This window comes from Chelonia mydas, chromosome 7 (genome assembly GCF_015237465.2).
Source record: "Chelonia mydas isolate rCheMyd1 chromosome 7, rCheMyd1.pri.v2, whole genome shotgun sequence".
NCBI classification, from domain to species: domain Eukaryota; kingdom Metazoa; phylum Chordata; order Testudines; family Cheloniidae; genus Chelonia; species Chelonia mydas.
The window spans coordinates 121,916,907-121,934,820 of NC_057853.1; the positions used below are offsets into that span (position 1 = coordinate 121,916,907).

The 17,914-nt window shown below is 38.2% G+C and overlaps 1 protein-coding gene across 1 annotated transcript in view; it reads left to right on the plus strand.

Annotated features, from left to right (window-relative positions):
- Positions 1-17,154, plus strand: part of LCOR (ligand dependent nuclear receptor corepressor) — an 84,891-nt gene extending 67,737 nt beyond the window's left edge. Inside the window, exons 6-7 of the mRNA XM_037903452.2 lie at positions 3,439-3,532; positions 7,522-17,154. Coding sequence (XP_037759380.1) covers positions 3,439-3,532; positions 7,522-8,491 — 1,064 coding nt within the window. The 3' untranslated portion in view covers positions 8,492-17,154. The remainder of the gene's footprint in view (positions 1-3,438; positions 3,533-7,521) is intronic.
- The last annotated feature ends 760 nt before the right edge of the window (positions 17,155-17,914 follow it).

Genomic DNA, 17,914 nt, shown 5'->3' on the forward strand with positions numbered 1-17,914 from the left:
AAACACAGAATGGCAAAGTTGTAGACCCCATAATGCAGTGTATAATGTTGTGACTGATTGGATATGATGGGGTGGGAGAAGGAAGTTGCTGAAAAATTGGAGGCTATAAAAATATATGTGCCTTTAATGCAAGAGGAGGAGAGGGGTTGACAAGGCTCCAAACTGTCTCTAACAACAAGGGTACTGTTCTAAGGAGAGCTATGCTATGAACATGTGTAGTGTGTTTGTTTATGTACCTGCTGATAAGGCAAGATCAGAGAGTTAGGAAGCTTTATGTATAATGTTATCTTATGTTATTTGGTCAGAACAGTAGTCCTGAATCGTGTTTGGCTTGGATTAGAAGCTGTATTTTTTTGAAATGCTAGTTGTTATTTGGCACATTGCTTGGTGAATGCAGGATAAAAAAATGGAATCCCTAAATTATACAATGGTTTCCTTGTTTATGTATTTAGCAGAAGTTTATTTTCATACATAAAAAATACTTTGCAGAGTACAGACTGAATATCTTCTATAGTGCAGCGCTGCAGAGCTTGTGTTAAATGGATAACCTTGCTTTCTGTCAAACTGCTTTTAAAGAACAAATTCTCCGAACACCATTGTAATATGTGAACATTTTGTCTCTTCTTCCCTGAAACTGTATTGAATAGAGGGGATCATTGTGTCAAACGCAGAGGAGCTTTTAACAGGACTGATATGATTCAGATTAACCCTTTGAACTTCATGAGAATGTGTTAATAAAAGGTGTCTGAAGTGATCGCATGAAAAATAGGGTAGGCCTGTGTACCCCGTATTGGGAAAGGTTATTTTGAAAATCACTGCCTTTAAGTACACCTGCTAAAAAGGATTCATGTTTAAAGCTTTTAACTATTTTTATGTACAATTAATTTTGGGTACTGCAGACATCTTTCTAATATTCATTGTGAGAGACACATTTATGGAGGTTTTGGTAAGAAGGTTAATTCTGTGTGGTTACAAAAAACAAAACGAAACACATCCTGGAAACAGTGTCATGAACAAATACCATTAATGTCACTTACTGTAAATGGTCATGTCACTTCTTAAGTTAAATATGGCAGCAGAGAGCCGCTGTAATGAAGATCGTGGTAGTGCCAGTACATTGTAAAGCTTATAAGGTTATAACTCAACCAACAGAAATTTGTTCTGGGCTAAATTTGGTATAAAAATCTCAGTCATGTGAATGGATCTTCTTGCAAAATTATAAAGAAATGAGTTCAAGTATTCAGGTCATTACAAGGTCCGTTTTTCTCCTAGTCCCTCTCCTAAAAGACCACTACAGAGGGTTTTTGTCTTAGCTCCTTTAATTGCAGAAATGTGTGCTGAAAAACAAAGTATTTATTGATAGGTTGTTCAGAAAATGGATGAACTGCTTTTGTTGTTGTTTTTATCTGTCAAGATATAGAAAAACTTCAAGTGAATTAATGAATGTTCATAACACTTTTACTCTGTGCATGCATGTCATAATTCCATAATTATTTGCAGTTACGTGATTAATCCATTTAAGTATGTATTATAGTTTACATTGATATATGACAGATAATGAATGTGGCAAAAACCCCTGTTGTACTGATGTATTTAAGAGACTCTCTTGGAGCAGTTCCAGTGGTGCCATTTTGGTATATCTTTGTTTTGAAGGAGTGTTGGGGAAAATTAGATTATTCATAGCTATCCCCCTGTGGATAAGGAAGGAAAACACTCTGAAGGATCCCCCTCACCCTCAAAGGCTCCTCATGTCATGGTGACCCTCCTGGCAGAGGAGAGATGGATGTGGCTTCCTTTGAAGCAGTCATGCTCCTTAGGGTATGACTACACTTAAAACACTATAATGGTGCAGCTGCAGTGTTGTAGCACTTCAATGTAGACACTGCTTACACCAATGGGAGGGGTTCTTCTGTTATTGCTGGTAATCCACTTCCCTGAGAGGTGGTATTCTAAGAATTCTTCCATCGACCTAGCAGTGTCTACGCTGGGGGATAGGTCAGTATAGCTACATCTTTTGGGGGGGTGAGAGGTGGGGGATTTTTCACAGCCCTGAGAAACGCAGTTATGCCGATGTAAATTCCTGGTGTAGACCAGCCCTTAGTATATTTGCTTGAGAAGGGAATGCTGTTTCACTATGTTGTTGTATTTCTGTAAACACATTGTGTCTGGGTATTGCTACATGCAAAACTAGAAGCCTGTTTACTTAAATTTGGATTATGCTACATTTCCAAACAGTGTATAGAACAATGTGCTGAAGGGGGGGGATTTTGGGAAATAAATAAATAAATGTCACATGGGCAGTTTGAGACAACCTGAGACCTTCCCTGCATTTTAATATATTTCATCATGAACTTAAGAATTGATGGTATTTATTCAAGCTAGACATAGCATTGGCAAGTAGCTGTGGTAACTCTCCTCTTTGCTTTACCCATAAGCCTCGTGTTTCAGAGTTGCCAGTAATCTCAGGCATCTGGGCTTGTCTCAGAGAAAAGTTGTTTTTATTACAAATGGCCATTGTCTCCCATTGTTTCCAGTGGGATTGAGGTCAGGCTTTCCCTAGCAAAGATGGCTTCCCCATTCTCTGTGGTCTGGAAACTGGTCAGGAAACTTTTTAATGTTAGGAAATGTGTATGTGAAGTGGGGAACAGAGAGGGAGATTGAAGTGGGAGGGACGAGAATATGGAGGGAGGCATGGGAGTGTAAAGGAAGAAGAATGTGGTTGTAGCAGGAAACTGTTCTGGGCCATGGAGCATGTGGAGTGAGGCAGAAGAGTGACAGGATGGAGAGGAAAGGTTGACAGCTTCCCCACTGGGACACTTCATCATGGAGTAGGAGAGAAAGGGAAAGTTGCACAGGGAGCAGTTGCACAGGGACCTTGCATTTCTGGGTGTTCATTTGAGATTGAATTTCCAACCTGAAATTATCCCATGGGCCCAGAAATCCAGAGTCAGCCCAAAAAGCAAATAATTTTTAACCCTTATTTTAATGCCAATCTCATGATTTTTTGGGAGTCTTATTTTTGATTTTGGAACCTTTTGTGTTTAGTGATGCTGCAGTATGCAGCTAACTCTTAACATTACCTGGTGCTCTAGTCCTTTTCCTCTCCTAGCAAAGAGAAGTCAATTCTGCCAAACTCTGCCAGTCTATATAGTGACTGCAATGAGGACTAAAAGGAAGCCATCATGTGTAACTGAATTGGGAAAAAAGAAAAGGAGGACTTGTGGCACCTTAGAGACTAACAAATTTATTAGAGCATAAGCTTTCGTGAGCTACAGATCACTTCATCGGATGCGAAGTGACTCCGACTCTCCAGTGATGAAAAGCCTGTGTGTTAAGCCACTGTACCATCTAGTCCCCTAGCATGTTTATTTTACCTAAGAGAAATCACAGCTTGCTCCTGTTTCTTTTTCTCCTCAAGTGATTCTTATGTCTCTGCAGACGGAGTGCTTGATCTGTCCACTAAGAAAAGTCCTTGTGCCAGCAGCACCTCTCTGAGCCATTCTCCAGCCAGCTCCAGTACTGCAGGGAATGGGTAAGGGAAAACAACTTACTACCATTTTTTAAAATAATTGATTTTATTTGATTTAGCATAAATTTATACCAGTTGCCTCCTGGTAACTGCTAGCGATTAATTTTGGTTTTAACCTTTTGGAGTAACGAGTTTTATTATGGGCCTTTTGCAAAAAATACCTTCTTCTCACCTGCCAAATAAAAGCTGATTGTAAACCAGGACAGGTTTTTTTAAAAAAGATTAAATTTTAGAATTCAGTACTGCTGGTTCTTTTGGCCAATTTAATATCTGACCAAAGATTTCCCCTCACCTTCTTGTTGGGTTCAGTGGCTAGCAGTGTGAGTGTAGGTGCAAACTCAGTCTCCCCTTAAGCTATGAAGACTCTGCTTTTTTGCAGTATAATTTAGGGATTGGAGCTTTTAACACAACAATCTGGAAAATTTATTTTTGGGGTAAAAGTTTTTTGGATAGTGAATGAAACTGAACTAGACTTTATTAGACAGGACTTACTACATTTTGGGAGGGGGGTACTTTCTTCTAGCACAAATTGCTGTCACAGCACTAAAAATATTTAGCAGTTCAGAAGACATAAATTGTGGGTCGTTAGTTATGGTCGATACATGTTATGGAGAGGTAATTTGTAACTGCCTTATAGTAAGAGAGAGACAAGGTGGGTGAGATAATAACTTTTATTGGACAAGCTTCTGTTGGTGAAAGAGACTTGCTTTTGAGTTACTCAGCTTTTCTTCAGGTCTGGGAAAAATACTCAGAGAGTGGCAGCTAAATACAAGATGGAACAGATTGTTTAGCGTAAGTAGTTAACACATATTCTACGAGACCATTCAAGGTGAAGCGTTAACTCCTCTGCAGTGGGGTTAAAGTGGGGTTAGTGGGTTACAGTGTCTTTATTAAAACCATGGTTTTTCGTGTCTAACAAAGTTATAAATTTAAGCTCCCAAGCTCATCTTTTGAAGGTGTAGTGTAGGTTTCCTCTGAGGATGAGGACTGAAAGGTCAGTTATGGAGTGATAGTTTTGTGAAAAGTGTTCGCCCACAGGTGATAGGGTGTTTCTGTTTTAATAATTTTTCAGTGTGATTTCATTGGAAAGCAGCATAGTAATTGTCTAGTTTTATGCACACAGTTGTTGTTGGGGGTATTGATCATAAAAGCAGTGGAGATATGTCTGCAAGTGTTTCATCTGTTCTGGCAGGGTCTGGTGCTGCTTTGAAGTTGGTGTTTCCTGGTCTGTGAGGAGCTTGCTTCTGATGATGATCATTCCTTTGGCGAGGTTGGGGGCATTGCTTGAAGGCCAGAAGAGGGGATCTGGGAAAGATTTCTCCTAGGGAGTGGTCCCCATGAAGTATGGATTTAAATTGTTTAATGGGCCACTTCACCTTAAATGGTCTCTTAGAATGTGTTAACTACTTTATGCTAAACAATCTCTTCTGCCTTTTATTTAGCTGTGACACTCTGAGTGTCTTTCTCAGACCTGAAGAAGAGCTGTGCGTAGCTCAAAAGCTGAGCGTGTCTCTTTCCCCAACAGAAGTTTGTCAATAAAAGCTATTACCTCACCCCCCTGATCTCTCTAATATCCTGAGACGAAACAGGGCTACAGCACTGCTAGCATTAGCGCAGCTTAAATGAGGACATACAGAAAGTCAGTTTAAACAGCACTCCTGCATAAATTAGTTCCAGGGACCAGAGAACATTCTATCAGCAAATCTAGTTTTAAACTCCAAATTTCTCATGATTATGGCTGTGTATGTCTAGTGACCCTGGATGCTCAGACAGGAACCAGGCACTTGCACTAGGTGGTAGGCTGGGAGTCAAAGGGATTCAGGGTGTTGACAATGGGATTTTGCCTTGTGAACTTGCCGTGAGCAAAGAACACTTACATAGTGGAATATAGAAATAAGTATTTTAGCCAGTTTGCCTAAAGAATACTTAATTGTTGGATTTAGCTTTATGAAAGTTGCTGGATTTTTAATTACTAAAAAAACTAGTACTGGCAGCCATTTACGTGACTAACCTCCTAACCTGTATCTTTCAATGAAGGTTGCATTTACAGTGTTTCCTCTTCAAGATTTATTACTAGGTATTAAAAGGAATAATCTCAAGTTCTTGCTTGGATAGTTCCCCATTTACCACGTCAGTAGTTTTAAACTTTTTTCTAACTCTAAAATAAATCTTTCCCAGCAACTCGTCTGTTTCAGTTCAGAAAAGATTCTGTCAATCTCTGTTCTCCTACTCTGAAGGCATCAGAAGCCAACATGGCTCTGACCGCCTGCTTCCTTGTTTGCGTGTCAAAGGGTAGCCAGAATACAGCATGTGGAGTCTACAGGCCCCAGCATCCCATGCTATGTCCTGATCAGAGCTGTTGGAATCAAGAAGCATTGCATACTGACACCTATAGTTTCCTGCACGTTTGTGTTGCAAATGAGGGTGACTGCAGTCTGCTCTGTTTAATGCAAATTAGCTGTCTCCTTAGCAAGCTGCCAATGCTATCTTAACTTCGGGAAACATTTGGGCACCCTTAGGGTGGTTTACTAGTTCATTGCTACAGAGCCAGCAGGGAACACACATTGTTTATCTGAAGGGCCATCAGAAATAGTAGCTGTATCTTCTTCAGTTCTTTGGGAGTGATGGATTTTATTCAGAATCCACGTGGACTCTTGTTACCAGATCATAATTTTTAAGGCATGTCAGATTCTGGAGGGAGATTAGCAGTATACCTTTTAAGCATCATGTGGATTGCAAATGTCTGCAAAAAGGGAATAACATAAGAGATACTTAGAATAAGAACAATCTAAAATGCAAAAATATTAATTAGTGCAGCTTTTCTATAGAATTTCCTATCCTTGAATAAGCCATTCTTGCTCTGAACCTGGATGGCTTCACACCACGTTAATATCCCAGAGCTTCAAAACGTAATTGCTTCCTCCTGACGTGCTTTTGCAGTTTCTTCTTTCAACTAATATCTGCCTTGAATATGGAAAGGTTTTAGGGTTTCTGTGTTTGTTTAGCTACTTTATTGTGGACCAGTATAATTTGGTATACAGTATTCTAAAAATGACCTTAAATAAGCATTCCTTGCTACAGGAATGCTCTTTGAAAAAAGCATTTAAAAACGAAAATGAATGTTTTGAGTTGATATTCTAAATTAACACTTTTATATTTAAAAAACACTGATTTTCCTGTTACTAACCCCTGATCTGAACTAAAATTTGTAGAGCTTGAACCTGAATAACTGTTCTGGAGGTAAGAAAAGACCATTTCTTCTAGCTTTGATGTGTATCAGAGAATCAGGAACATGTATTTATGCAGCTAGTTGTATTTAAAAGGAAGCAGTGTGGTAAGTCTGGTGTAATGTAGTGTTTTTCTTTGTGATCTGCAACATCACAGTTCTTACATTTAGTGTTGAATGCAAGTTAAGCAAATTCCTTGGAGTTCTGCTAAGCATTTTTACATTGAGCAGCTACTCTTGCTTGCATATGGTGTAAGCAAACAGCTTCCAAGGTTTCCTTCAATGTGTAGATACTGCAGGTGGCTGTAGTTTTTGTGGGTTGAATATGTTGTATTTGGTATCACTTTTGTATCACTCTTTTATTACTGTACTTGTTTAGTGGTAACGTCACAATAGTAACACAGTCGTGTATAGAACTATGAAGACTGACTATTACTTTGTAATTTATAATTAAGGTGCTATTTTCAGACGCTTGCGCGCGAAGCCTTTTCTACTCCGAGAATTTGTGAACCCAACCAGAGACCAGGCAGCAGCTTTCATTTTTCTTTGCCCAAAAAGCTTCTCTTTTTTTGCGAACAAGTTTTAAAACTGACTGATGCTGAGACTTTAAAAAAAAAAAAATAGAGAAAAAAAATAGAGAAAAAAATAAATAACACAAAAAGTGATGTTACCCAAGCAAGGCCTTCTAATAAAGGAGTGGCCCCCTCACCCATCCCTCCCTACCTGTGCAAGTCCTGCTCACATCAGTTTCCTTCCATCCAATTAGGCGACCTGGGAGACCCAGCCAGCACCATCCAGAGGGACTTCGGAGTGGTGATGGGGTACCTCCAAGAAGCTTTCAAGATGGAACCAGGGAAGCTTATGGCCACTCCACATCTCTTAAAGTTCCACTCGCTCGATCACTACAGATTAGCGAAGAACTGCTGAGCAGAAACCAGTTTTCTACAGCTGCCAGCCATGGGCCATCTGGACTGCAGAATCATGGACAGCACTTAATATTATCCAGGGAGGCTTCTTGGGCAAAACCACACTATGAATTCAATTTCAGCCGCATGAAATTCAGGGGAAATGGTGCACTCAGCAACATCAGTGACCTTCCTTTTCTTACAGAAAACTCTGCCTTTCAAAAAATGGCACTTCATACTAAACAGGATGGGAAAAAGGATGTGAGCCATTCATCTCCTGTGGATTTAAAGATACCACAAGTTCGAGGCATGGACCTTTCATGGGAGTCACGCACTGGTGACCAGTACAGCTATAGCTCTTTGGTAATGGGTTCACAAACGGAGAGCGCGCTTAGTAAAAAGTTAAGGGCTATCCTTCCAAAACAAAACAGGAGAAGTTTGCTGGATGCTGGACCAGATTCCTGGGGCTCAGATGCTGAGCAGTCTACCTCTGGACAGCCGTATCCCACCTCTGATCAAGAGGGAGATCCTGGCTCCAAGCAACCTAGGAAGAAAAGAGGGAGATACAGACAGTACAACAGCGAGATACTGGAGGAAGCAATCTCTGTGGTTATGAGTGGGAAAATGAGTGTTTCCAAAGCTCAGAGTATTTATGGGATTCCCCACAGTACACTGGAGTACAAAGTTAAAGAGAGGCTGGGCACTTTGAAAAACCCTCCAAAGAAAAAAATGAAATTAATGAGGTCGGAGGGGCAGGATGTTTCAATAAAGATGGAATTAGATCCCCAGGGAGAGACAGCACAAAGTGCGAATGAATCAAAAGATGAGTAGGGATGTTGTAGAGTGCCAATTACTTTCCAGACTGGGTGAGCACTACTGCATTGTGTCAGCTACTGCTGAGTGCACCTGACTCCCCTCTGTTTACTGTGACACTTGCTTCTTTGCAGTTTAGCATAGACTCGTGTGGGCACAGGTGAAAGGTGTGCTCTGAATGTTGCGTATTTGTAACTTTTTGGGCCCGTTATGGCTCAGATCCTTTTTTTTTTTTTTTTTTTTTTTGGCCTTTTGCATGTTTCTCTATTGTTCTATGGAGAATTGAGTTACCTCACAAAGAATGCAGACAAGTGGAAGTAGACTCCTTGCCTCTGGAGCCTGTACTTTTTCTTTTTTCTTTTCATATTTGCCTTTCAAAACCAAGTCCACTTTGTGAAACTGATTCTCTCTAATGCCAGACATTCTTGAATGAGAATCAAACTATTTTTTATAATAATTTGAAAAGCTTCACAAATTCTTCAGAACTCTTTTTTTTCCCCTTCTTGGATCCAGTTGATTGAAAGATTAAGGTAACACAAGCTCCTTAGGAATGGCAAATCTTTTGAACTTGGAGATGGGTAATCAATTGGGTCTAATTAGGCTTCTGCCATTTTCTTTCTAAATTAATTTACCATTAGCAGTCTGCTTAGTGCTCACCCAGAGGGGAGGGGTGGAGAAACTTACATACACTACCTTCGGAATACTTTGGTTAACTACTTTGTAACACTACCTTCGCTGTTGTTTTGTTTGATATTTTATAAAGGTGAGATTTAGACTCACCTGTTTGAGGATGTAGCCTTATCTCACGGAAGACAAGCTCCTTTTAGTCAGGAGCAGTCAGGGTACACTAAATGATGTATTGGGGTATGCCTCATTTTAACAAAACTATGGTTCTTTGTAACCTGTCACTTTTTACAGACTTGATTCTGAGTTTACTAAACTGCGGTTCCAACAACTTGGTTAAATGACTCTGAACTGGGGAGTGGGGGTACGCGTAACAAATTACTGTGATCTTGCATAAAACAAAACAGTGATCTCATAAACTTTACAACCTCTCTAGTCTGCCCAAATATCCACATTAATGAAGGATCTGTGTTAATGTTCAGGGAAGAAATAAAAACACACAGGTAGCCTGATCTGATTTCGGCTCCACATCATATCTAGCTGTAATGCTGTCAGGGTTGAACACCCAATGGGTGTTTCCTTTTTAAATACTACAGTTGCCAGTAGCAGGAAATGTTCTCATATATCCTGCATTTCTTTGTTTTACTTTTACCTGGTGTTGATTTGATAGTGGTTTAGCACACACTAGTGTTAGCAGTTAAACCTCATATAAACACTCCATAAACCACAAGTCCAATCGTTTTTATTATGATAATATTTTTATCATTATATACTTTCAAGATACGTTTTGTACAATACTCTTGTCTTTGATAGTTTCTGCTGGAGTGATCAGTCACCAGATGAAGCTCACTGGACTTAATTACAATTTGATCAAATCAGAATTGCTGGTTCTTCAGGTGGAAACACTTTAGTCTTAATTTAAACTTGTGCAAAAGGTTTGTAGGACCACCATTTCCCCAGTTGCACAACCAAAAGAAGTGTTGGAATTTGTGTGTGAGAGAGCATTAAGCACTGTTAGTGATTCAAAGTGGATACTGAAAGTTCATGAGAAGATGGCCTCCGTAGCCTCAGGGCTACTGAATGAATTCTGGAGCAGTTAATTCAATTAGCCTTCTTTTGTTTATATATATTTTTTTTTTCCAGCAACCTATTATGTTCAAAGGTTAGGCACACCATTGCTGTCATTTTAAATATGCACTGCTCATTCTTGAGATGGACTGGGCTTTTGTCCCAGCTATGCTTTGTTTTTGTTTTTTACTTAATGTCAACACTCAAAAGTCTGGTTCCTCTTAGAGATCTAGCTGCCATCACACCATTTTAAGCAGTTTTAAGCTCAGTAGCAGTATATAAACTCTGCAATATAGTCCAGTTTATCTGTGGATTGCAATAAAAGTGCACTGTTAAATGTGTGATTTCATCTGCTGTTGGAGGTATAGTGGAAGGTTTGCTGCAAGCTAAAAATGTTACACTTGCATAGAGTTTTACTGTTCAGAGAGGTTTAACCTTTTGCGGTTGTCTTTATTTAAGTGGTGTATGAGTTGAGTTTTATTGCAGTGCACGTGGAGTGCTCATTTACTCACCTCAATATTTTGTGTGTGTCTGTTTAAGTGGATGACAATCGTGCAGCAGAATGGTGTGCCTACCCTTGAATGCTGCAGTTTAAAAAGAGAACTTGTCTTGCATCAGTTCAGACTGTAGGCTAAGAATTGTAAATAGATAGTGAAAAGTGAAGTATTCTTATTATTTGCTTTGGTTAGAAAGTGAATTTTAAAAAACAAACCAAACGCTTATCTTTCTCAGATTAAATGTCCTGAGACCTGAAGATTGTAATATTCAATGTCTGCGAAGCTTTTAAACATTACACTTGAGATCTGTGATCATTTAATATTCAGGTAATCTTTCTTTTCTGAGAAGCTTTTGAACAACCATATTTCCTCCAAAGGTCTCTGTTTTAAAAAGAAAAAAGGAAAAAAAAAGTGTAGATTATTTTTAAGCACTAATTGCATTACGTTGGTAACTGCAATATAAAATAGCCATTATTGTTTTGTGAAGCATGGTTGAGATTAGTTAGTGGTCCCTTTTAAAATTTCATGAGCCTCTCAAAAAATAAAAACAATTAAAAAAAAAAGCTGCTGAATATTCAAAAGATATATATTTTACCTTATTGTAGGTTTTGTAAATTTAGTCTGTAATATTCAGGTGCACCTTTTAATGTTAAATTTTGTTTCAAAGTCCCATCTAGCATATTTTCTCTGAGGTTATTGATCACATGACTGGTATCGCTCTAGAGCTGCAGTGACCCACTGATGTTTGATTTCTTTCTTTCACTACATATTCTTTACAGGCGCTTTCAGTGTAGCTATCTTCGTAGTATTTGGGATCATTTTAAATATATAATTGGAATTAATGTTTGTCCATTAGCATGCTTAATTTTCTGCTGACTAGCAGTTTGCATGGCCAGAATTCCCAGTTGACCATATTTGGTATGGGAAGATGTGGTTCACTGCTGTCTTTATAACAAAGGCTTTGTTTCTCATGTTATTTCTGATAAGTGGATGCTTATTTTGTTTGGATCAGTTGGACAGGAGATAGGGCTTAGACCTTGTTCCTCCTGGTGCTTTTGTGGGAGCACAATGATAACGGAACACAGACAAATTGCTACCCTGTGAAAATCAAGGAGTCTGTAGGAGGTGGCCTTTCAGGTATTTTCAGTCACTAGTTTTCTCTTGTTCCCAAGGGTATCCATCAGATATAGTCATTGGATTCAGAGTATTGTTGTATAGCACACTGATGATGTAGTTTTCACTTAGCTGAAAGAGGCTGATGACAGCAAGAAACTGTGAATCATATTTGTGGCAGTCTCTGAAAACTAGTTTTTCAGTCCAACTATCATGAAGGAGAATCCCTCTCCCTATTCCCATCCTAGAAAAGTAATGTTATATTTTGTGTGTATAAAGTTTTAAGAATCAATTTTCATATTGTACTGAAGTTTAGATGTTGCTTGGTAAATCTTTGCTGCAGCATATAATGAAGATGTGGTAGGGGTCCTGGTGTGGAGTTAATTATCGTACAGTTCTGGTGAGCAAGCCTGACATGTATGAAATGTATCCGTTTTTTATTTGGACCTGTAAAATGTAAAAGTGCTTTCTTAGAACTCTAGTGACCTATTACAAATTATTACCTCACTTTCAGCCAGTTGGATCCTCATTCCACAATGTAGTAGGCATTCTTATTGTGGCTGTTACACTTGACTCCAGCTATAAAGAATGGAACATTCCAATTATATATTGTAGGGGCATGTAGTATTTGGGCTTTTTTTTTTTTTTTTTTTCTGGTGTAGAGAGAAAGTCCTCAGAGCCCCAGGCAGTCCATTAAAAGCTCAAATCACAGCTTCCTTTAGAATCTCTCATTGCTACTTCTGCATTAGTCAGATGAAGTTCCTAAATAGCAACACAAAAAATGTGCTCTTACTTCTCACTGGCCCCAGGACCCAAACTTTGACTGGCGCATGCTGCTTGGCACTAGACCTGAAGTCCAGCCCTAATATTTCCCATCTCAGAACACAAATGATTCTTAATAAATGTATATGATTGGTGCCTCTTACATGGGAACTAATTCAGCTGCACAGTCTTGATGTAACTATTACGTACCTTTTTGTTTGTGGTTCTTTCCTGAGTCGCATGCCTGAGGACACTCCTGTCACACAAGAGGCAGCTGCACATATACATTGAGATTGTTCAGGAGCAGACAAAGAATGATTTGTGCCAGTGGTCCTGGAACAGTTTTTATGGTAGGGGTGCTGAACATGGAAACCATGTATTTGGGCTGATTTTACTACTTCAAGCCAAGGGGGTGCGGTAGCACCCCAAAACCCCTAGTTCTAGCGCTTATGGTTTGTGCTGTGTTTCATGGCAGACCTGCATTTAAAAGAGTCTGTACATATTTCCTTCAGGGAAGTGCAAAAGAGTAGGTTGGCTTCCTAAACAAATTGATTAGGGTTTTGTGAAGATAACTGGCAAAATGATCCCCCTAGTCCTGGGGTTTACTAAACTCTGTACAAGCCGTAATAACTTATTTGTTCATATCAAATTGTTTTTCAAACTGTACTGAAAAGGATAGTTATACTGGTGTCAGGTGGAAGGCAAATTCCCAAGTCTTTCTGTTCAGTTTCTTTAGGATTAAGTCTCTCTTCTTGGCTGTCCCCGAGTTTTAGGAATGGTAGATGAACGTGGCCTGTGAGTGAAGGGAATGCTGTGCAGTTCCCTTGTCTGACCCAAAATGCAGTGTTACCAGAACTATAACATGGAGAGGTCTTTTTTTTTTTTTTAGATGATGTACACTAGCTGCAAGTCCAAACTGTATGAAGGAGAATTTATTACACTGTACAGAAAGCTTTATTTGTCACAAAATGATTTTTGTTTTAAATTCTCTGCCAAAACATAGTGGTAACATTGGTATGTTGCCTACATTTTTATGAGGGTCAGGAATATCTTGAGGTTTTCCTTAATAGAAATTTCAGCAATGAGATTTATGCTGGTTTAAGTAAACCCACCTTTTTTTTTCCCCCCAAATAAGATTATATTGACTAATGCTAGTATACAAATTATATCTATCAACTTCTCTTTCTGTGACTAGTTTTGGTACTGTTAAGGTTTCCACTGCTTTTGAATTGTATTGAAAACTCGAAATTAGATCCTGCAGAAGCTTAAACATATGCACTGTTAGTTAGTTGCAAGTTCATTTGGAACTAGCATATATTGTAATCACTATATTTACTCTTTAAGTATGTAATATATAATTGAATTTTTCATCATATCTTGATGATCGCTAAACAGAAATATTGTAGACACAAAAAATGATCCACAGGTACACTACACATATAGCAAAAAACCCCACAAGAAGTTACATGCATACATTCCAACATCTGTCTTTCACAGATTTGGGGTTTGACTTAGGCAAAATCTGTGTACCAGTATTACAGCCGTCTTGGATTTCATGTCCTACAAAATTATACCCTTACTCAGGTAATGTCCTGAAAACCTTCATTTTAAAATAGCCTTATAGTATCCTCATGAAAATTTCCTAGCCCAGTTGCAAAATCTGTTTCCCCACCCTTTTTACAATTAAGGATTTTTTAAAATTCTGCCCAGAAAATTTCATTCTTTCTAAAAATATATTTTACTTGTCCCTATTGAATGGGTAAGTAGAATTTAGCAAGATTCTTAAGATAATATATTTGCAGATACGTCTGTCTGGGTGAATATGATAGTGGCTGGGGTTAGGATACAGACAGATCCATCAGAAGAGAATTTTCTGTGGTCACTAGCCAAATGAAATCAGATCTAGATATTTTCTCCACCCTAAAATAATGAAGACAGCACTAGAGTTACTAATACAGTTTATCAAATACTTGGTGCTACATCTCAAATGTTTTGCAGGTGATATTTTTATGCTTGGTGGAAGCAAGTACAGTAAACTTTACTGTCATTATAAAAGCACTTGTCTGACCTGTAGTACAATACCGGAAAAGGGATACTTCAGCACTTTTTTGCATTCTAATACTAAAGTCTTAATTTATCTGGTCTTCAGAGTCTTAGATACTGTAAATGTTACAATCTAGGATTATTATTAACCACTTTTCATGTCAGATCACAAGTTCTCTTGAGATATTAATCTGGCTTTAAAGAATAATACTACAATATTTTATAATGTTCAGGCAACTTCTAAATGTATATGCTTGATATTTTAATGAATCATTTCCACAGACCATTTCAGGGCTTGAGATTTGGAATCTGGGGTAACAGGGAGGGAGGAGGGAAATTTCCCAAAACGAAAAATCATTTTAAATCATTGTGTAGTGTTCAGTTTGAAAAATATATCACTAGGAAAATGGGTAGGGATTCTCTCTCCCTTACACCTTCAGGGAATGAGCAGTGTTTAGAATCTTTTGGCTGAAATTCAAGCCTTTTTACCGTGTAAATTTTTAATATAAACTCACTGACATGCTTTTTACGTCTGAGGACTGAAAATGGATCTAAATGTTTAAGTTGTGGAATGGTCTATTTCTTAAATGAAGGGGGAACATTTAAAAAAAACTAACTAGATTAGAATACCAGCATTCGTGTGCTTAAGGAATTTTAGTATGTAATAGCAAAGTATTTGATTAAAAACCTAATCTTGAATTGCTAGTCTGTAATTAGGTGCATTCTAATTTAGCAGGTGACTATTCTTTACTTATTAATATGTGATGGGCTTTTTGCAAATAGAAACCTTTATCTGATTCCCATGTGTTGCTTGTACTGATGGGATGTATGCTTACAGCAGCTTACTGCTGCTTTAAAAAATGTATAAAATATGTTTGGAGTGTTTGCTCATAACTCTTTCTAACCTCCACTTGTTAAATTGTCAGACATTGGTATTTTATCAGTCCGCACTGTAAGTTAAACTAATGTTCTTAGGAATCCAGCTTGTACACACTGTTTAAAAACCCTCAGGGACAGTTTACACACTATCCTCACTCAATTCAGGTACTTGTACTCTATTCTTAAACCTAGCAGTGACTTGTATTTTGTTTTGCTTTTCTTTTGACGTGCTGATAGCACATCTTTGATGAATGTCAACTTAAAACTCAGTTCAGGTATCCAGGTATAACTCAGCCAAACGGATTTTAAAGCTGCATATTACTCTCCAGCACACAGTGCCTCAGACACTTATAGTGGCATTCTGTATATTCAGTTACTACTGAGCAGATCGCATGGGGGTTCCTGTTAACTATGTATTGTAAGAAATGTCTCTCTATATATTATATACATATATATTATATATGTAATCTTAAACTTATATATTTTAAAATGTCACTACTAGCCAGTGCAGCTAAAGTAAAATACATTCCCAGCTGCTTCCGTAAATGCTACGGAAGCATTTCCTTCATGTGGCTCTTGCTTCTCTTTTACGATAACTACTTCTAAATTCAAGCACCGGTCCTTGGGTGTCTGACCTCTACATTCTAGTTATGCAATGTCTTTAGAGAATTCTGTGCACTGGCCACTGTGATGGAAACCAATGGGCCAGAAGTGCTTTGAGTTTATTAGTAATTGTTCTGCCAAAGTCAGTGTTGTATGACAAGCATGTAAACCTGTCAGATAATCAGCAGAGGTCCAAGTCTATAATAGTCTGTATAATCACTATCACATAATTGGAAAGACTAAGCCCCTGACAGGTGTCTCTTTTCTAATGCTGAGCACTAATTCAGAATGTGTTGGCACTTAACAGCTGTAGTGATGGGCCTGTCTGCTGTATCTGCACGGGGGGGGGGGGGGGGGTTTGTGTGAAATTTTAAGGAAAAAATCTGCTTCTTTGAACCTTTAGTAATCTGTCTGCAGTCACAAGTCAGCAACACCTCTGCTTTATTATTTGATACTTTACATCCCAAAAGAGTTCTCTTTCTATTTATGTGACCCATAGTCTTTGACGAGTATGGAAAATGGCATTTCTCTCTGACCTCTAGAAGTTCAAGTGTCATGGGAAAAAAAACAGGAACCCCCCCTTTACTCTTATGGACCTCATTTCAATATACTGTTTACAGTTTGACGGAATTGTATAATTTAATATTTCTCTTGTACTGTAGTTTATATTTATTTACAGATTTTTTTGTACTGTGTGATTTGAACTTTTGTTCCTTGCTATGATCAACGTTTTATGTAGTAGAGCACTTATGATCACAAATTAAGGTTTTTGGTTTGATTGCACTACATTAATTTTTTTAATGCAGTTCTGATTTTTTGACTGGACTAAATAAGCTGTGTCTTAATGTATGTGATAAGTACTTTTAAATTTTTAATTCATGTGGTCCATTTATTTTTTTTGCATTGTATGTCAGAAGCGCTAATTCTCTTGTTGTGCATGTGTAAGATTTAATGGCTCCATTGTATTATTTGACCATGTCATTTTGGAAACACATTCCCAGCTGTAATGTTGTGTATGGTAGTTTTCACTGGATGCTAGACTTTTCAAAACCACTATTCTTCTAATAAATTTTGTTGTGAAAAACTTTAAAAGGGTTGTAATTCTGTTGTTTCTAGTGTGTATCTTAAAGTGTCACAAATTACATACCTATGGTTGTAAAATGTAAATTAACAAGAATAAAGAGATGCAGAGGGAAAATAAAAATGTAAAGTTAATAATTACTGGTAGAGGGATCAAGGTTTGGAGTCTCCATCTGTTTTCCATAGTAAATAGGATTCCTGATTAAACCTTTTTAGCAGTTGAGTAGCGGATGCATGTGAAAGCTGAAATGCAATCTTGCAGGAGTGTCTATTCCCATGATCTCCCTTCCTCTAACTAGCTCTCCCTCACTGGTCACTTTAATTTTCTTTCATGGTAAATAATTTACCTAGTGAAGAGAGAGAATGTTCTCTTGGCAAAATGATGTGGCTGGGCTTTTTGAGGATTTACTAATGAATTAGGAGTAGACACCATGGTCATAAATGCCTAGATAAAAATACCTGGTTTCTGCTTGTGTGGTTTGACGTGGCTTGCTGATATTTTTTCCCTGGAACGTGTACAGTTATGTAGTGGTGCTGATGTGTCTTTGTTGCTGGATTGCTTGTCAGATGGAATTGGACCAAGAGAACTGTGGTTTGCTTGACGGTTTGCTGTGCAGAAGTCAGCATTAGTGTTGCTCTCATCCTCTGAGCAGATATTGCTCCATAGAAGAGGAATGTCAACAACTCTGATTAATACACGGAAAGCTTCCAATAACAGTAACTGTGTGCTCGCTGGCATCTTTCTGTATTTGGTCCTGAGTAACATTCAATA